Genomic DNA, 16,692 nt, shown 5'->3' with positions numbered 1-16,692 from the left:
GCTTCCTCTTCTTTCATGGCTCTAGCTTGTGTCAACTTGACATAAAACTGGGCAGCACAGTGGCCTTGGAAAAGTCTATTGTTTTTCATCTATGACATCAGTAATTTGCAAATTTTCTATATTTTTCTTCTTTGGTTCATGAAGAGGTTTATTGATCTTAGTGATCTTTAAAACAAAAGGATTTGATTTTTTGCGCTTCATTATTCTATGCTCTTAATTTCATTGATTTAAACTCTAAATTTTCCTATTTACCATTGTTTACATTAAGTATGATCCTATATTATTGATTTTTAAATATGTCTTCCTTTTCAGCATAGCCACTGCTCTAAGTTTCCCTCTGAGGAAAAATTTTATCGCATCCTATAACTCTTGGTAAGTTGTGTTTCATGCAGTGTGGGTCAGAACTTTTTACAATTTCCTTTCGAAGTTTCCAGTGGTGGTGCTGATTTTCTGGATTTTATTTATAAGTGCAAATCTAGAATTCCACGTAGCTGATGCTTTTGTCTTCTGTTCTTAGTTTAACTTCTCTGTGGTATAAAAACATGCTCTTCAGTAAGTGATCCATTCCTGTAAACCTGTTAAGGCACATTAATGGCTGAGTGTTGCTATAGAACTTGAGGCTGAGATATGTTTAATTGCTATTGAATTTGGAGCAGATTATCCGCCAGTTATGCCCTGCTGACTAATGTTTCTGTTCTTTGCTATTTAATTTTTATCAACACTTGCTGGCTATATTTCTACACAGAACAGAGCAGGTGTTGAAATCTGTGCATGGAACAGGAGTCAGGACTGTTTCGGTACTTTATTCTCACCTTTTGTCTTCTGCCTTTTGATGGTTTGTTTATAAGTGAATACATATTGATTGTTCTCATTCATTATGAGAAAATGAATTTCTTTATCAGTATGTACTGCCTCTCTTTATTCCGAATGTTTCTCTTTGTTCTCAAGTCTGCTTTTCATAATACTAATATGGCTACTTCCACTTTCATTAGATTGTTAGCAAAGTAAATCTTTTCATATGCCTTTAATTTTAATCAGCCTGTGCCTTCATATTCAAAATGTTTCTCACAGACTGATTTTAGTTGGGTCTTGTTAATTTTCAAACCTAGTTTGACAACCTGCCTTCTTATTTGATGGGTGTAGCAGCCACATCATAGCCACTATACAGCACTCCGCAGCACATATTTTCAACCCTAGACTCATTTTCTGTTTTCTGCTTCAGTTTTGGTTAACCCATGTCTTATCTTCCACCACTCCTCCATGTTTCTATTCCGGCTTAAATAATTATTTCCCAGTATTCTGCTCTGTGTGTTCATACCCCATGCATTATACTAGCCTCTCCTATTACATTGTTTTTACTTATATTGGAAAACATTAGGTTCCCAGGAAGCTTCTCCACATCCACTCTCTATCCCCCTCGTGATTCCCCACATCACAGTCATTCTAATATATGCCTGATGCTCTTGAACCCTCAAAGCCCTCTCTTTCTATTTTCCTTTCACTTCCGTTCTACACCTTTAAGTATATAAAACCTGCTAGTGGCTCCTTTCTAGTTTCCTAGGCTTCACTTGTTAAATAAAACAAGACATTTGGAGCTAGGACCATCATCTAACAAAGAGTGTTAAGTATTTATCTTTTGGAGTCTGATGATGTTGCTCAGTACAGTCTTTTTTTCATTTTTGTCCATTTCCTTTGCAAAAATTGTGATTTCATTTTCCTTGGCAGCTGAATAATATTCCATTTTGTGTATATATACATAAATTTTATAATTATATAAAATTTATATGTAATGTATATATATTTCTATATTATGTATAAATATATTTATATAGAAAATTATACATGTAAATTATATACATATTATATATAATATATTATATACATTTACCACATTTTCATTACTCATTTGTCAGTTGATGAAAACGGAGATTGATTTCATTTCCTATCTATTGGGAGTAAGGTGGAAAGACAAATGTGCCAGTGTCTCTGTAGTAAGATAAAAAGCCCTCAGTGTTTTTCAGGAGTGCTACGAGTGAGTCAAATGGTAGATCTAATTCTAGTTTTATTAGAGGCCTCCAAACAAATGTATGGCTTATATAGACACCAATAATACAGAATAATATTTTAATGATTATTTTGGAATTTTACATCATGAACCTCAAGTATACTCACTTCCTAGTCATCCCAGGTCTATCCTCCCACACTTTTGACACCAAACACAAGTAAAGAAGAAGAAGAAGAAGAAGAAGAAGAAGAAGAAGAAGAAGAAGAAGAAGAAGAAGAAGAAGACAAGTTCATTTTGTATTGCCCATATAATCACTGGAACATGGTCAATTCAGCATACTTTTCATAAATTTTACAAATTTTCTTTGATGACTTTCTGTCTGCTGTTACTTAGGGTGTACAGAGGGTATGGGCTGTCACAGAAGTTTTTAAGTCCCTCTTTTTCAATTGTAAGTTTTCAGTTATTAATACCATGGCAAAAGTAGCTTCTTTGCACTTTATAGTCAGAGGGAGCATGGATTACGGACTTACAGTTTCTTGCAACAGCACAGCTCATGGACATCATACATAGTTTCAGGCTTCAACACAGACCATGGACATCTGTGTGGACTTTAGTGGTAATGCACATCAAGGATGGCAACACAAGTCCTGGAATCATGGACTACAGACTCAGACATGGCTCTTTGTGGCAGCACGGACCCAGACATGACCATGGCCTCAGGTGGCAACCCAGGTCAATCTAGTCCATATGGATCCCCAGTGGCAGCATGGCCTAGAGACATCATCATTGCTCCATAAAAGGAAAATCCCTGACATGATATTGTGAGACAAGGAATCTCCAAAGTTGCCATTTTGAGTTTCTTTTGTGTTGGCCATCTACTACTGAGCACACAGCTTACCATTAAGGGTAGTTTGTTTTCTTAGTGAGGCTTCTTTGGAGGAAACTGAATTTTCACGTGCACGTGGTTATCATTTGGAGGTAGCTTCTGGGTTAGGGATGCGATTGTCTGTCTACTTCTCCTTTCAGCTCATGAGCCTTGGTTACATTCAGTCTCTGGGAATCCATATGTGCATAAATCATCTTTCTTTAGAGGACCTTGGCACTTTGTGTCCTCCATTCCCTTTTTCCAATTCCTCCATTCTCTTTTTCCAATTCCTCTTTCTCAGGGATTCCTGAGGACTGAGGAGATATTGAATGGAGGTAGTGATATTTCATTTAAGGCTGAGTATTCCAAGATGTCTCTCTCTCTCTCTTTCTCTGCCTCCATTACTTCAGTGTCTATTGTTATGCCCCCCCTTTTCATTTCTAATTTTGTTAATTTGCATATTTCCCCAACCTCTTAATTTGGATAAGGGTTTGTCTATCTTATGGATTTTCACAAAGGCTTGATTTTTTATTTTATTGATTCTTTGTACTCTATTGTTTGTTTGTTTGTTTGTTTGTTTGTTTTGTGTTAATTTTCTTCCTGACTTTGATTGTTTCTTGCCTTCTATTTCTCTTGGGCATCATTTCTTTGCTTTGTTCTAGAACTTACTGATGTGCTGTTAAGTAGATAACATGATATTCGACCAATTATTTTATGTTGGCACTCAGTGCTACGAATTTACCATTCAGAATCACTTTTCTTCTGTTCCACAAATTTATGTAAGTTGTCCTTTAATTTTCATTCAGACTTTCTAAAGTCTAATTCCTTTCTTAATTCTTGTTCTATTTTTTTTAATTTAGTAGATAGCTGTTCAGTTTCTATAATTTTGTATGCTTTCTGTCCTCTGTGTTGTTGATATCTAGTTTCAATCCATGGTGTTCAGATAGGCTACAAGGAGTTTTTATCAGTTTTCTTGTATCTGCTAAAAATTTCTTTTATGCCTGAGTATGTGGTGAATTTTGTAGAAAATTCCACAAGGTGCTGATAAGAAGATATTTCCTTTGTGTTTTTAGATATGTTCTGTAAATACTTATTAGGTCCTTTTGATTTATAACCTTAGTAGCTCTTGCATCTCTCTTTTTAGTGGTCTGGGTTATCTGTCCATGGGTGAGAATGGCGTACAGAAGCCTTCCACTATTAATATGTGAGGGTCAATGTGTGATTCAAGCTTTGATAGTGTTTCCTTTATGAACAAACATCCCTTGTGTTTGGTGTGTAGGGGTTAAGAATTCCAATGTCTCCTGATGGGTTTTTCTTGTGATTAATATGCACTGTGCTTCCCTGTCTCTTATTAGTTTTGTTTTGAAGTCTGTTTTATCATATGTTTAAATGTTTACAACAGATCACTTTTTAGATCCATTTACTTGAAATATCTTTTTTCCATCCCTTTACCTTTTGGTAATATCTGTCCTTGAAGTTACATCGAGTTTCTTGGATACAGCAGAGGATGTATCTTGTTTTTTCCACCAAACTGTTAATCTATGTCTTTTTATTGAGGAACTGAGACCACTGGTATTGAGGGAAATAAATGATCAGTGTTCGTTTTTTCTTGCTATTTTGCTGTTGTGGAGTGTGTGTGTGTGTGTGTGTGTGTGTGTTTGCGTGTTTGTGTGTGTGTGTTTATGAATAGTGTTTCCCCTCTTTTGATTTTCTAGTATGGGATTATTTATTCTTTGTGTTTTCTTGGGTGTGGTAACCTATTTTGGCTGTAGTATCTTTCTAGCCCTTGTATGCATTTGGATTTGTAGATAGATAGATAGATAGATAGATAGATAGATTGATATTGTTTAAATTTAATTTTATCATGGAATGTCTTATTTTCTCCATTTATTTTGATTGAAAGTTTGCTGGGTATGTAAGTTTCTAAATTGGTATCTGTGGTTTCTTGGAGCCTGGAAAACAACTAGGCCTGGAAAAGTCTAGGTCCTGGCTTTTAGAGTTGTCATTGAAAAGTCAGGTGTTATTCCAGTATTTCTACCTTTACTTGTTACTTGGTCTTTCTTTGCTGTTTGTAATTTTCTATATTTGTTCTGATAGTTTACTGTTTTGGTTATTATATGCCAAGGGAACTTTTTTGTGGACCTGTCTCTTTGGTTGACTGTGTTTCTTGTAGATTGATAGGCATCACCTTCTTTAGTATAAGCAAAGTTTAGTCCTTATTCTGTTGAAAACATTTTCTGTACCGTTGATATGTTTTTTTTTTCTCTCTTTCTTCTATTCCTTTTTTAAATTTGGTCTTTCTATAGTGTCCCTTATTTCCTTGCTGTTTCATGCCAGAATTTCTTTAGATTTCACAGTTTATTTGATTGAAGAATCAACTTCTTCTACCAAGTCTTCTGTGCCTGTGAGTCTCTCTTCCATCTGTTGTATTCTATTGGTGAGACTTGTCTCTCAGATTTCCGTTTGAGTTCCTATTTTTTTCTTTTCCTGATTTCCCTAGTTTTAGTTTTATTTATTGAATTTATTTTCACTTTCAGGTCATGAAATGCTTTATTAATTTTCTTCCATTGTTTCTTTGTATTTACATAGACTTTAGAGTATTTCTTAATTTCCTTTCTAAGGACCTTTATCATATTCATAAAATTATTTATAAGGTCTATAAGGTCTTGTACTTCAGGTGTGTTGCAATACCCAGAGCTTACTCTGGTAGGCTTTCTGGGCTCTAGCAGAGAAACGTTGCCCTTGCTGTTATTAATTATGGTTTTACTCTGTTGTCTAGGCACCTGTATTTGGGTAAATTTTATTTCTGAGTTCTGATATCTGCTCTTGTCTTTGTTGGGTGGATGCTTTTTTTGTTTGTTGTTTTGTGTTGTTTTTTTTTTTTTTTTTGGTTCTGTTGCCCTCTCTGGTTCTTAGGAGAATGTGGTGGCCATGGGTTACCTGGCAAGAAATTATTTCATGATCCTGATTGATGTGGCCACTGAAAGTTCTAAGCAGCATGTATTTCTAGGTTTCTTTTGGACCCTGACTCCTAGAATTGTGTGTTGAACAAGATGGGAGAGTTCATGGAGGTCAGAGGAGGGAGGAAAGCAGGGTGCTCCCCAGGATATACTTAGTGCCCTGGGAATGGAGAGGAAACAACAGGTTGTCTGCTGGGCATGAGATCAGAAGATTGGACTTGGTGAATGGAGGGAGAAGAGAAGATCTGCAGTTAACCTTTCTTCTTCCCTGCCTGGAGTGGCTGGTAGGTTTCCAGGGAGTGCCTGCTAAAATAAAGGGCTAAGATAAAGCAATGAGGAGAGTGAAGAAAGTTTATTTGTGAGCTACAGAGTTGGCGGTGGGGCTGTAGCAGGTAGTATTCTGCAGATCTGGAGATAAGACAGGGAATTGGATTTGGAAGAGCTGAGGTAGAGGTGATGATTTGCAGTTAGCCCAACTTCTGCTCTCCCTTAGGTCATTTTAATCAGGTTGTTATGGTTCTTATTTTTTAGAGTTTATAAACATATTTTATGGACTAGACAACAATCCACTGTTTAATGTATAATAGAAAGATTTATTCCTATTCTTTGCTTGGTTTCTTCACTTGATTAGCAGTTGTTTTGTTTTTTTTTTCATAATGAAATGTTTTACTTTTATAGTGTCCTATTTGTCAATGGTTGTTATTAGTCCCAGAAGTACTGGGGTCCTATTCAGAAAGCCCTTAGTCATGCTTTATTTTTAATTAAATTTTTATTTTTTATATTAATTACAGTTTATTCACTTTGTAGCCCTGCTGTAGCCCTCCGCCCCTCCCCTCCCAATCTTAACTTCCCTCCCTCATCTCTTCCTATGCCCCTCTCCAAGTCCACTGATAGGGGAGGTCCTCCTCCCCTTCCATCTGACCCTAGTTTATCTGGTCTCATCCGAACTAGCTGCATTGTTCTCCTTAAGTTGGCATATTTCCCAATTTTTCCACCAACAGTTTTATGGTATCTGGTCTTATATGAATTCATTGATCTATTTACATTTGAGTTTCTGCAAAGCTTTACTTTTCTGCATGTTAAAATCCAGATTTCATAGCATCGTTTGTTGAAGATGTTGTTTTTCCTCAAATGTATATTTTAGATGTCTTTGTCAAAGATCAGGTAGCTGTAGTTATATGGAGTTACATCTGGGTCCTCTATTCTGTTCAACTGATCTTTATGTCTGCCTTTATACCAGTATCATGATGTTTTTATTACTATAGCTCTATAGTATACTAGAGATCAGATTTGGTGTTACCTCCTGCAGTAATCTTTTTGTTTTGAATTGCTTTGGCCATCTTTTCTCATTTGCCTACATATAAAATTTAAAACTTTTTTCTATGTTCGTGAATAAAAGTTCTATTCTTTTTTCAATTTGTTTTTTTTATCATTAGCATTTCATTTTAATTAAAATTAACAGTTTGGAAGGACTGGACTAGAATAGTGTTTAATATCAACTTCTGAAAAATCACATTTATATAAAAGAAATGTAACAGGCTAGCAGAAATCCAGAAAAGGTGCATCTTCCATTATTGCACATGGATGAAATGTGCTATTTGGGGAAGGATGATACTTAGGCTAAGGGACAGGAAGAAGAGAAATCAAAGAGGATAAATCTCTGGTCTGTATTTTTTTTTTTTTAAGATTTCCAATTCTTCAGTGGCCTTAAAATGTATTTAGTATTTTGGCTACATAGTCTCTATCTCTACCTATGGCTGCCATGCATTTTAAATCACACATTTTATTTGTTCCAGCCCTGTATGAGCGCACTGTACAGGTCTCCCAACATCTGCACACAAAAGCCCCCTCCCCCCCCCCCCCCCCCGGCGCTCACATTCACTGACATCAGTGGAAGTTTCTTTTCCGCCCTTATAGGAGCCATACTGTAGCTATTGCTTAACACTAAAGCACTTCTGATTTTGGTCATTTATAGTAGGGCAGGAGAAAAAGTGACAGTCCACCAATGACCAGGTCACCAAGGATGCTGCAGAGGCTATAAAGAAATACAATGTTGGTGTCAAGTGTGCTACTATCACCCCCGATGAGAAGAGGGTTGAGGAGTTCAAGTTGAAACAAATGTGGAAATCACCGAATGGCACCATCCGAAACATTCTGGGTGGCACTGTCTTCAGGGAAGCTATTATCTGCAAAAATATCCCCCGGCTGGTGACAGGCTGGGTAAAACCCATCATCATTGGTCGTCATGCTTATGGGGACCAATACAGAGCAACTGATTTTGTTGTTCCCGGGCCAGGAAAAGTAGAGATAACCTACACACCGAAAGATGGAGGTCAAAAGGTGACATATGTGGTACATAACTTTGAAGAAGGGGGTGGTGTTACCATGGGCATGTACAACGAGGACAAGTCAATTGAAGACTTTGCACACAGTTCCTTCCAAATGGCTCTGTCGAAGGGCTGGCCTTTGTACCTCAGCACCAAAAACATGATTCTGAAGAAGTACGATGGACGCTTCAAGGACATCTTTCAGGAGATCTATGACAAGCAATATAAACCCCAGTTTGAAGCTCAGAAGATCTGGTATGAGCACAGGCTCATTGATGACTTGGTGGCCCAGGCTATGAAGTCAGAGGGAGGCTTCATCTGGGCCTGTAAAAACTACGATGGCGATGTGCAGTCAGACTCTGTTGCCCAAGGTTATGGCTCCCTTGGCATGATGACCAGTGTGCTGGTTTGTCCGGATGGTAAGACGGTAGAAGCAGAGGCTGCCCATGGCACCGTCACACGTCACTACCGCATGTACCAGAAAGGACAGGAGACTTCTTTTTTCAATTTGTATTTCATTGATACTATATTACATTTGGTAGAATAACCATTTTCCCCAATATTAATTTTGATAATTCCTGAAAATGGAAGGGCTTTCTATCTTCTATTGTCTTTACCAACTTTCTTTTTTGGTACTTCACTTAATCTTTTTCTGCCTCTTCTTCTTCAGGGCTCCCTGAGCTCTGAAGAGGAGGGGGCTGATGAAGACATCCCATTTAGAGCAGTGTGTTCCAAGGTCTTTTACTTTGCATGATACCTGGCCGTGAATCTCTATTTTAGCAATTTCAGCTCTGATTTTGATCATCTCTTCTTATCTACTGTTTTGGGGAATGAGTATTTTTCTTTTTCCAAGGCCTTAATATACATAGTTAAAATTTTGATTTAGCACCTCATTTTTATTGTGGTACCTAATATTTTAAGCATTTCTCTGAGGAGCATCATCATATATTTCATAGAATTTGGCATGTTGTATTCTTACTTATTTTCAGAATTTTTAGATTTCATTACTGATTTTTTTTTACCCAAGTATCATTCACTATTATGCTACTTAGTCTCCACGAGTTTGCATACTTTCGGTAGTTTCCATTGTTGATTATGTAGCTTTATTCCATTGTGCTCAGATAGAGTGCATGTCGTTATTTCAATTTCCTAGACCTGTTGTGTCCTACATTGTAATTAGTTTTGGAGAACATTACATGGGATGCTGAGAAGAAATTGGCTTCTGTAGTATTTGGGTGGAGTGTTCTGTAGACATCTGTTAGGTCAATTTGGATTATGAGATTGCTTAGCTCTAATGATTCTCTAGTTTTTGTTCAGGTTGCCTGTGTATTGCTAAGAGTGGGGTTGGATGTCACCTAGTATCTCTATCCTTGAGTTGACCTGTGGTTTTAGAACAGGTACCTACGTTTAGTGAGTATATGTTTAGGATTGTAATATCTTCTTGGTAGAGTTTTCTTTTCTTTTTTTTTTTTTTTTTCAATGCAGTTTATTCAGGAACATTGAACAATCCTCGGACCCCGGGGAAAGCCAGCCCACAGCTTAAATAGCCTCTGGGTAGCCAATACCAGCGTGCCACGGGGGCAATGCAGATAGGTCCACATACATGGAAGCAAGCCAGATCCTCGGCCTTAGCCAAATGTGGAGTTGTTCGTGACAGAGAGCACTCACCATCGGGAAGGTGGAAGGCAGAAACCAGCTCCATCTTTAAGGCATAGCATTCCGCAGCTCTCTACAGTTCCCCCTTTTTGTTTTAGACGCATCAGGCAAGAGTAGAGGTCTGATCTCTGATATTCATAAAAAGCTAAAATGATACGCTCAGGATGCGAGGCTAAGCACTGCACTCAGGGTCAGCCGCTTTGGACCCAGAGAAGAGCATGTCTGATTGCATGCGGGTTGATGCCCCAGGTCCCGCCTCTGAGAAAAAGGTATCGGACGGTCTGATGCTCTTTGGGTGGAGTTTTCTTTTCTTTAATGAGCATGAAGTGACCTACTTTATCTTTTCTGAATAGTTTGAAGTCAGTTTTTCAGGTAGTAGAAAGCTATATCTGATTGTTTCTTGCTTTAATTTCCTTGAAATACATTTTTTCCCTCCTTTCATCCTAAGTTGGTGCCCATTGTAAATGGTGAGATATGTTTCTTAGAGGCAGCAAAAAGGTAGATCCTATTTTCTAATCCAGCCTGCTAGTGTCTTTTTTATATTGGAGGATAAAGACCATTAATATTCAGAGTTATTACTGAAAGATTTGTTTTTAGTACAATGACTGTTGATTTTGTGGTCTTTTCTTAGACTCCTTTTGAAGTCCAAGCCCACTATTGTTTGATTCTTTTTCATGACCTTTTGAATATATTTATCCCAGTATTCAGACTGAAGTATTTTTTCCCCAGTGTCCAAGCTTTGTTTTCATTCTTTTGGAGTATATACAGGTCTTCTTTAAATTGTCTGAACATAGTTATATTTAGGTTTCTAAATTCTTCGGTCCAGAACTTCTTCCAGGTAGTTTTCATTAGGGGCTATTATTATAGGGTTAGTCGTTTGTGGCTGAAACATCCTGCCTTGCAGTTCCATGCAGTTTTCTGCACTGAGAACTACATTTGAAAATTTGTTGGTTGTGATTGTCTGTGAGTTTTTCTGCCCCCTTTTATTTATTCGTTTTTTTTCTTCTTTCTGTGAGATGTTTAGCATTCAAAAGAATGCTAATTCTTTCTATAGTTGAAGTATAGTTTTCCACTGTGGGCATCTACAGTTAGAGTAGACATGTCTGATAAGAGAAGTCCCATGCTTCTTAAGGGGTATGTCTTTGTCTTGTGTAAGAAGCTAGCCCAAACCCCAAATCTGGAACAAGGTTCTCAGTAGGTACGGGCAAGCCTAAGCTAAGAAATCTGGTATCTCCTACTTGGTGAAAGAGGTTGTGTAGGTTTGGCTTTTCAAGCAAAACTCGTAGGAACTATGGGTAAATCTAGTGGAGGAGTTGGTCACTGTATTGTACTTAGCCCATTCGCGTTTAAAGGGATTGGCACGTTTATTTCCTATTTGTCATGTGTATAATGGTTAAATTTGCACTGTATTTGTCTTTTATTTATTTCTTTATCTTCTGTCTCTTGTTTTCACTAAGACAGATTCTCTTTATTCTCTTCCTTTATCAAGTGAATGTGTGCCTATGTAAAGACCTTAGCAGTTGCCTTGGAGTTTTAAATATACATTTACAACAGATCCAAATCTACTTTTAAAACTCACTGTCCTGAATCATGGAAAGTGTGATTATTTCATAAGAAATGATGTCCAATTTAGTTCTGAAGTTCCTTACAATGTTCCTATAGTTCTTTTCCACTATTTTATTTTACAATCACCAATACTATTTCTTTCTCATTTATTCTAACAATTATCTACTAGGTCAATAAAGTAGAGAACAGTGTTTTATCTGTATATGTCCCTTTGTTCTTACTGCTCTGTCCATCATATAGACCTAGTTTCAGGCTTATATTACACTCCTCTCTGAAGAATTCATTTTAACATTATTTTTTCAGGACAGTTGTTTAAGGATAAGATTTTTTTTATATCTTGCTTCTCTGAGAAAGATATTTTTTAAATTTTCTGCTTTATTTTAGTGTGTAATTGACTGGGTATAGACATCTAGGTTGGAGGAATTGTATCTTTATATTCATACTTTATTGAATAATATCCCTGTTTACAAGAAAAGTTCATTTTAGTTTCATATGTAAAGTCTACTGTCAGCCTTACTCTATTTTTTTCTCTTTTTTGGACTTGTTTAAAAAAATTTAACTTGCCATTGATTTTCTACAAACTGAATATGAAGGGCCTAAAGGATGACACCTTTCAAATTGTCCTATAATGATAACATAATTTCTGGTTTGGGTTTTTTTGTTTTGTTTTGTTTTTTCTCTTCAGAACTAGTTTTTCAGTTCTGATGTTTCAATTCACCCATCTTTAGTCTTATAAATTCCTTTTCCATGGCTCGGTCTCTGGTGAGTTCATCCAAGGTAGTCTCTGGAACTGTGTTTTTCATTTTATTCCCACCCCTTTCCATGGAGAGTATCAAACTGAAGGCCTTGCAAATGGGAGGCAAACACAACTCTTTGCTACAGAACTTCATGCCCAGCTCCTGCTTCTTTTTTTTTTTTTACTGTGTTTCTATTTCTCTCCTCATTTTTGTTTTTATTTTTCTACTTTTTGAAAACGGTTAGTTATTATACATTTCCTATCTGATAATTTTGAATGAATGTCATGTCCAGATATAAAAATATTCTGATTATTCTGGTGTTTTTTTTCCCCCTTCTATTTCAGCATGCCTTTCAGCAAAATTTGGACATTGTGTACTCACTAATATAAGCTGAAGTATAAAGATATTTATTATAACTCATGTGTTCTCTCTCTGTGTCCTCTCTGTCCTCTCTCTCTCTCTCTCTCTCTCTCTCTCTCTCTCTCCCGTGTGTGTGTATGTGTGTGTATGAATCTAGCTGAGAATTAAAATGCTTCAGAAATCTCTGATTGCTTCATCATCCTTCACTTCTGTCTTCTGTCATCTCTAAGAGCACTATCTTAAACAGAGCATATAATGATTGGCTCTCACAATCATAGTGCAAAGCTCTCTTGCAGGGGTTCTGTGAGTATGGTTTAGAGTAAAAGAAGGCATTCTGTAATCCTCCATTTTTATTATCAGCTCTTATTAGAACAGAATTCTTAGCTTGGAGATTTTAGGAGTGTCTTATTTTGGTTGTTGTTAAAATTCTCTTTTTGTCTGTTTTTTTTTTTTTTTTTTTGGTTTCTTTTTCTTTAAAGATTTATTTTTTTTTATACAGTATTCTGCCTGCATGTGTGCCTGAAGGCCAGAAGAGGGCATCAGATCTCATTAGAGGTGGTTATGAGCCATCATGTGTTTGGAATGGAAGGGAATGGAAATCAGGACCACTGGAAAAACTGCCAGTATTCTTAACCCCTGAGCCATCTCTCCAGCCCTTCAGGAGTAACTAGAGGAAGCTACAGAACAACAAGAGAGTAAATATTTTTATCCAGCAAGAAAGTGTTTCATTTGTCAAAGACTCGTCCTTGGAGATTATACCAATGTGATAGTGAGTGTTTAAGAAGTATTTCATATGCTTGCTTCTCATCTTCCCTGCTTGAAACATCAGGGAATGCTTCTTGGATCATCAATTTGAGGCCCCACAGAAGGTTCTGGATGATTAGTTCTGAGATGTGTTGGTAGCTGGCCTGGGAGACAAGAAATTTTCACAGCCAACCACAGCCAGTCTGTTTCAGGTCTTCAGATCTCATAAGAGCTATAGGATTTTACAGCTTCAGCAGCTTCCCTTACAGGTTTGGGGCTTTGGGTGAGATGTCTGTTTCTCCTGTCTCTCCCACTGAGGTGGCAATTCACTGTCACTTCAATCTTCTGATAGCTCTGAGAAAGTTTGTTGACTTCCAAGGTGTTAGAATTCTTTTTCTTGTGGTAAGGATGAGTGTGACAATCTCCAGGCTCCTTCCATGTTGGTGGTGTAAGCAGAGAGAGATCTTGCCTTTGTTTGTAAAACACATTTCACTGTATATAAAAATCCAAGTTGACAGGTTTTTTTTTTCCTTTCCCAGTGCTTTACAGATGTTGCTGTGTTGTCCTCATTCTTGAATTGTTTCCCATGAGAAATAGGCTCTAGTGCTTATCTCAGAACATATAAGGCAAAATAAAACAGGCAGAGTCCGAGAAAGAAAAGAAAAGCTCTAAAGTCACCGAACACATTTATTTAAAGATGGATTGCCACATCTGATACAAGAAATGTGGGACAATATGTTACTTTGGGGACAAGAACTCTGTCAGATTAGCTGCTAGGCTTCTGATGGTTTTGTTGCCTTAGATATATTTAGGGTCCCAGAACCTAGTTGGGAGTGAGGTTTAAAAACATGATTTCCTGGATAGAAAGATGAGAGTCACTGTTACTTTAGAAGGTAGTCTACTTTTCAATAAAAAGTGAAAGTAGGAAATAAAAAAATGGTAAACTTTAGAAGGAGTCATAATAGATCAAGTACTCAGACGCTGAGCTCAAGGACATGGAAGGAAAACTGTCAGACATGCTAGAGGTGTGAAAAACTCTGCTGTTTCAAACATAGGAAACGGAACAATGTGTGTGCATTGTGTATGAGGGAGTACGTTATTGAGAATGTAGCTTGTGGAAGAAGCAGAAGCAGCTACCCAAACTTAGCGTGCTATCTTTTGCTTAACTTTATATGAAAGCGTCCCTTTTAGAAAGAAATAAAAGTTCTGAGGTGCAGGGCCATGAAGCTTAAGAACTCATACGATACCTGTTTAATCCACAGATTAGTATTATCAAACGGGACAACCTTTTTAAGTGTTACTGCAAGTGGCTGTTTCATCAAAGAATATAGTTCACAAACAGAATTCACTCATGAAATGTTGAGTTTGCTGTAACATTTTGCATTATTATTATTTTGATATAGTCTCCAGCCTTCAAAAATAAATAATCTGTATAATGAAATTGACATAGAAAACTGCAATATTTTTGAATCCTAAAGCCATTTTACAGTTCCTGGCAGTGGTGACACACATTTTTAATCCCAGCATACAGGAGACAGAGGCAGGCAGATTCTGAGAGTTGGAAGCCAGCCTGGTCTACAGAGCAAGTTCCAGAATAGCCAAGGCTACACAGAGAAACCTGATCTTAAAAACTAAAAGAAAAACAATGAAACATTGTATGGCAAATGAGTACAAACATGGTGTTCTAGTTTCTTTTCTGTTTCTGTGACAAAACACTGATCAAAAGCAACTTAGCAAAAGATAGCATTGCTTTGGCTTACACTTTCACGTGTGGGAAGTCAGGGCAGAAGCTCAAGCAGGAAGTTGAAGCAGACACCATGCAGGAATACTGCTTGCTGGCTGACTCCATCTCATGCCCAGCTGGCCACTTTCCACATCCCAGGATCGTTTGCTCAGGAATGGTGCCACCCACAGAGTGATGGGCCGTTCTACATCAATTAAAAGTCAAGAGTCTTCTACAGGGACAGTCAGAGGCCAATCTGAGCTGGGCTATACTTCATTTGAGATTCCCTTCCTGATTGTAGGCTGTGTCTAGTTAACAGTTAAAGTGAGTGAACTCACATGGATAAGGTTGAAAAAACTAGAAGAGAGACCAAGAGAGAATAAGAAGATGTCCCAGAGAAGACAGGGAAGTGAGGATAAAAGGACATGTGCGATATGAAGTGGAACTGGTATATAAAGGGCTATAGGAGAGGAAAGAGGAAGGGAGAAGATGAGCTATGGCGCATTTTGAAAATACTATTATGATGCCTAGTATGTTTACGTGTACATTTTATTTTTTAATTAATTAATTTATTTATTTATTATTATTTATTACAGATGTAGCCTCTCCCTCATCTCCTGATCCTTCCCTCTTTCCTTCTTCTCCTCCCATGCCTCTCCTCCAGTCCACTGATAGGGGAGGTTCTCCTCCCCTTCCATCTGACCCTTCTGTCAGGTCTCATCAGGTCTGGTTTCATTGTCTTCCTCTGTGCCCCATCAATGGTATGATCAAAGAGCCAGTTCCTTACTAAGGAACACACTTAGAGACTGAGCTGCCACGGGCTACATCTGTGAAGGGGTTCTAGGTTATCTCCATGCATGGTCTTTGTTTGGAGTATCAGTCTCAGAATGCCTGTGCCCAGATGTCTTGGATCTGTTGATCTCCTTGTGGGGCTCCTGTCCCCTCCAGGTCTTTCTGTATCCCCCTTCTTTCATAAGATTTCCTGCATTCTTAACAAAGTTTGGCAATGTTACAAAAATTGTTGTACATTTACACAATGGAATACTACTCAGCAATTGAAAACAAGGAAATCATGTAATTTGCAGGCAAAATGGTGGAAACTAGAAAAGATCATTCTGAATGAGGTATCTCAGAAGTAGAAAGATACACACAATATATACTCACTCATAAGTGGATATTAGACATATAATAAACATACTAAAATCTGTACACTTAAAAAAGCTAAGCAAGAAGGAGGACCCAGGGTAAGATGCTCAATCCTCATTCAGAAAGGCTAATAGTATAGACATCAGAAGAAGGTGAAAACAAAGAACAGGATAGGAGCCTACCACAGAGAGTCTCTGAAAGACTACCCAGCAGGGTATCGAAGCAGAGGCTGAGACTTATGTGTACATTTTCAAAAATATACATTAAAACTGTATTAATGAGTACCAACATTGTAATCTAGATTTTACTTTATGAAGGTAACTAAAGAGAAAAATAAGCAGTGGCTGAGAAGAAAAATAGTTTACGTGCTAGAGTAGAGTAGGCGAACCATGAGTGCACTCACTGACAACTTTAGTCAGCTGTGAAAGGTTCTTTTATGACTAAAATGTTTCTTAAAGTTTAAAATTAAAATATAATTACATCATTTTACCTTTCACTCCTCTTTCTAACCCTCCCACATACCTTTCTTTCCTTCTCAATTTGGTGGGTTGTTCTCCCTTTGTCATTATTATACACACACACACTGGCACACACACAAAGGCA

General features: G+C 37.4%; 1 protein-coding gene across 1 annotated transcript; it reads left to right on the top strand.

Annotated features, from left to right (window-relative positions):
- Positions 1-7,829: 7,829 nt before the first annotated feature.
- On the top strand, positions 7,830-8,704 carry LOC110565063 (isocitrate dehydrogenase [NADP] cytoplasmic). Its single transcript, XM_021662646.2, has one exon. It carries the CDS (start codon positions 7,949-7,951, stop codon positions 8,702-8,704), a length of 756 nt encoding a protein of 251 aa, XP_021518321.1. The 5' UTR covers positions 7,830-7,948.
- Positions 8,705-16,692: the final 7,988 nt, after the last annotated feature.

The sequence above is a fragment of the Meriones unguiculatus genome, chromosome 12 (assembly GCF_030254825.1).
Source record: "Meriones unguiculatus strain TT.TT164.6M chromosome 12, Bangor_MerUng_6.1, whole genome shotgun sequence".
In the NCBI taxonomy this organism is placed as follows: domain Eukaryota; kingdom Metazoa; phylum Chordata; class Mammalia; order Rodentia; family Muridae; genus Meriones; species Meriones unguiculatus.
This window is presented reverse-complemented; position numbering and strand designations above follow the sequence as displayed.

Coding starts and splice junctions, on each gene's coding strand:
- LOC110565063 (XM_021662646.2), top strand. CDS start 7,949: ATGTGGAAATCACCGAATGGCACCATCCGAAACATTCTGGGTGGCACT.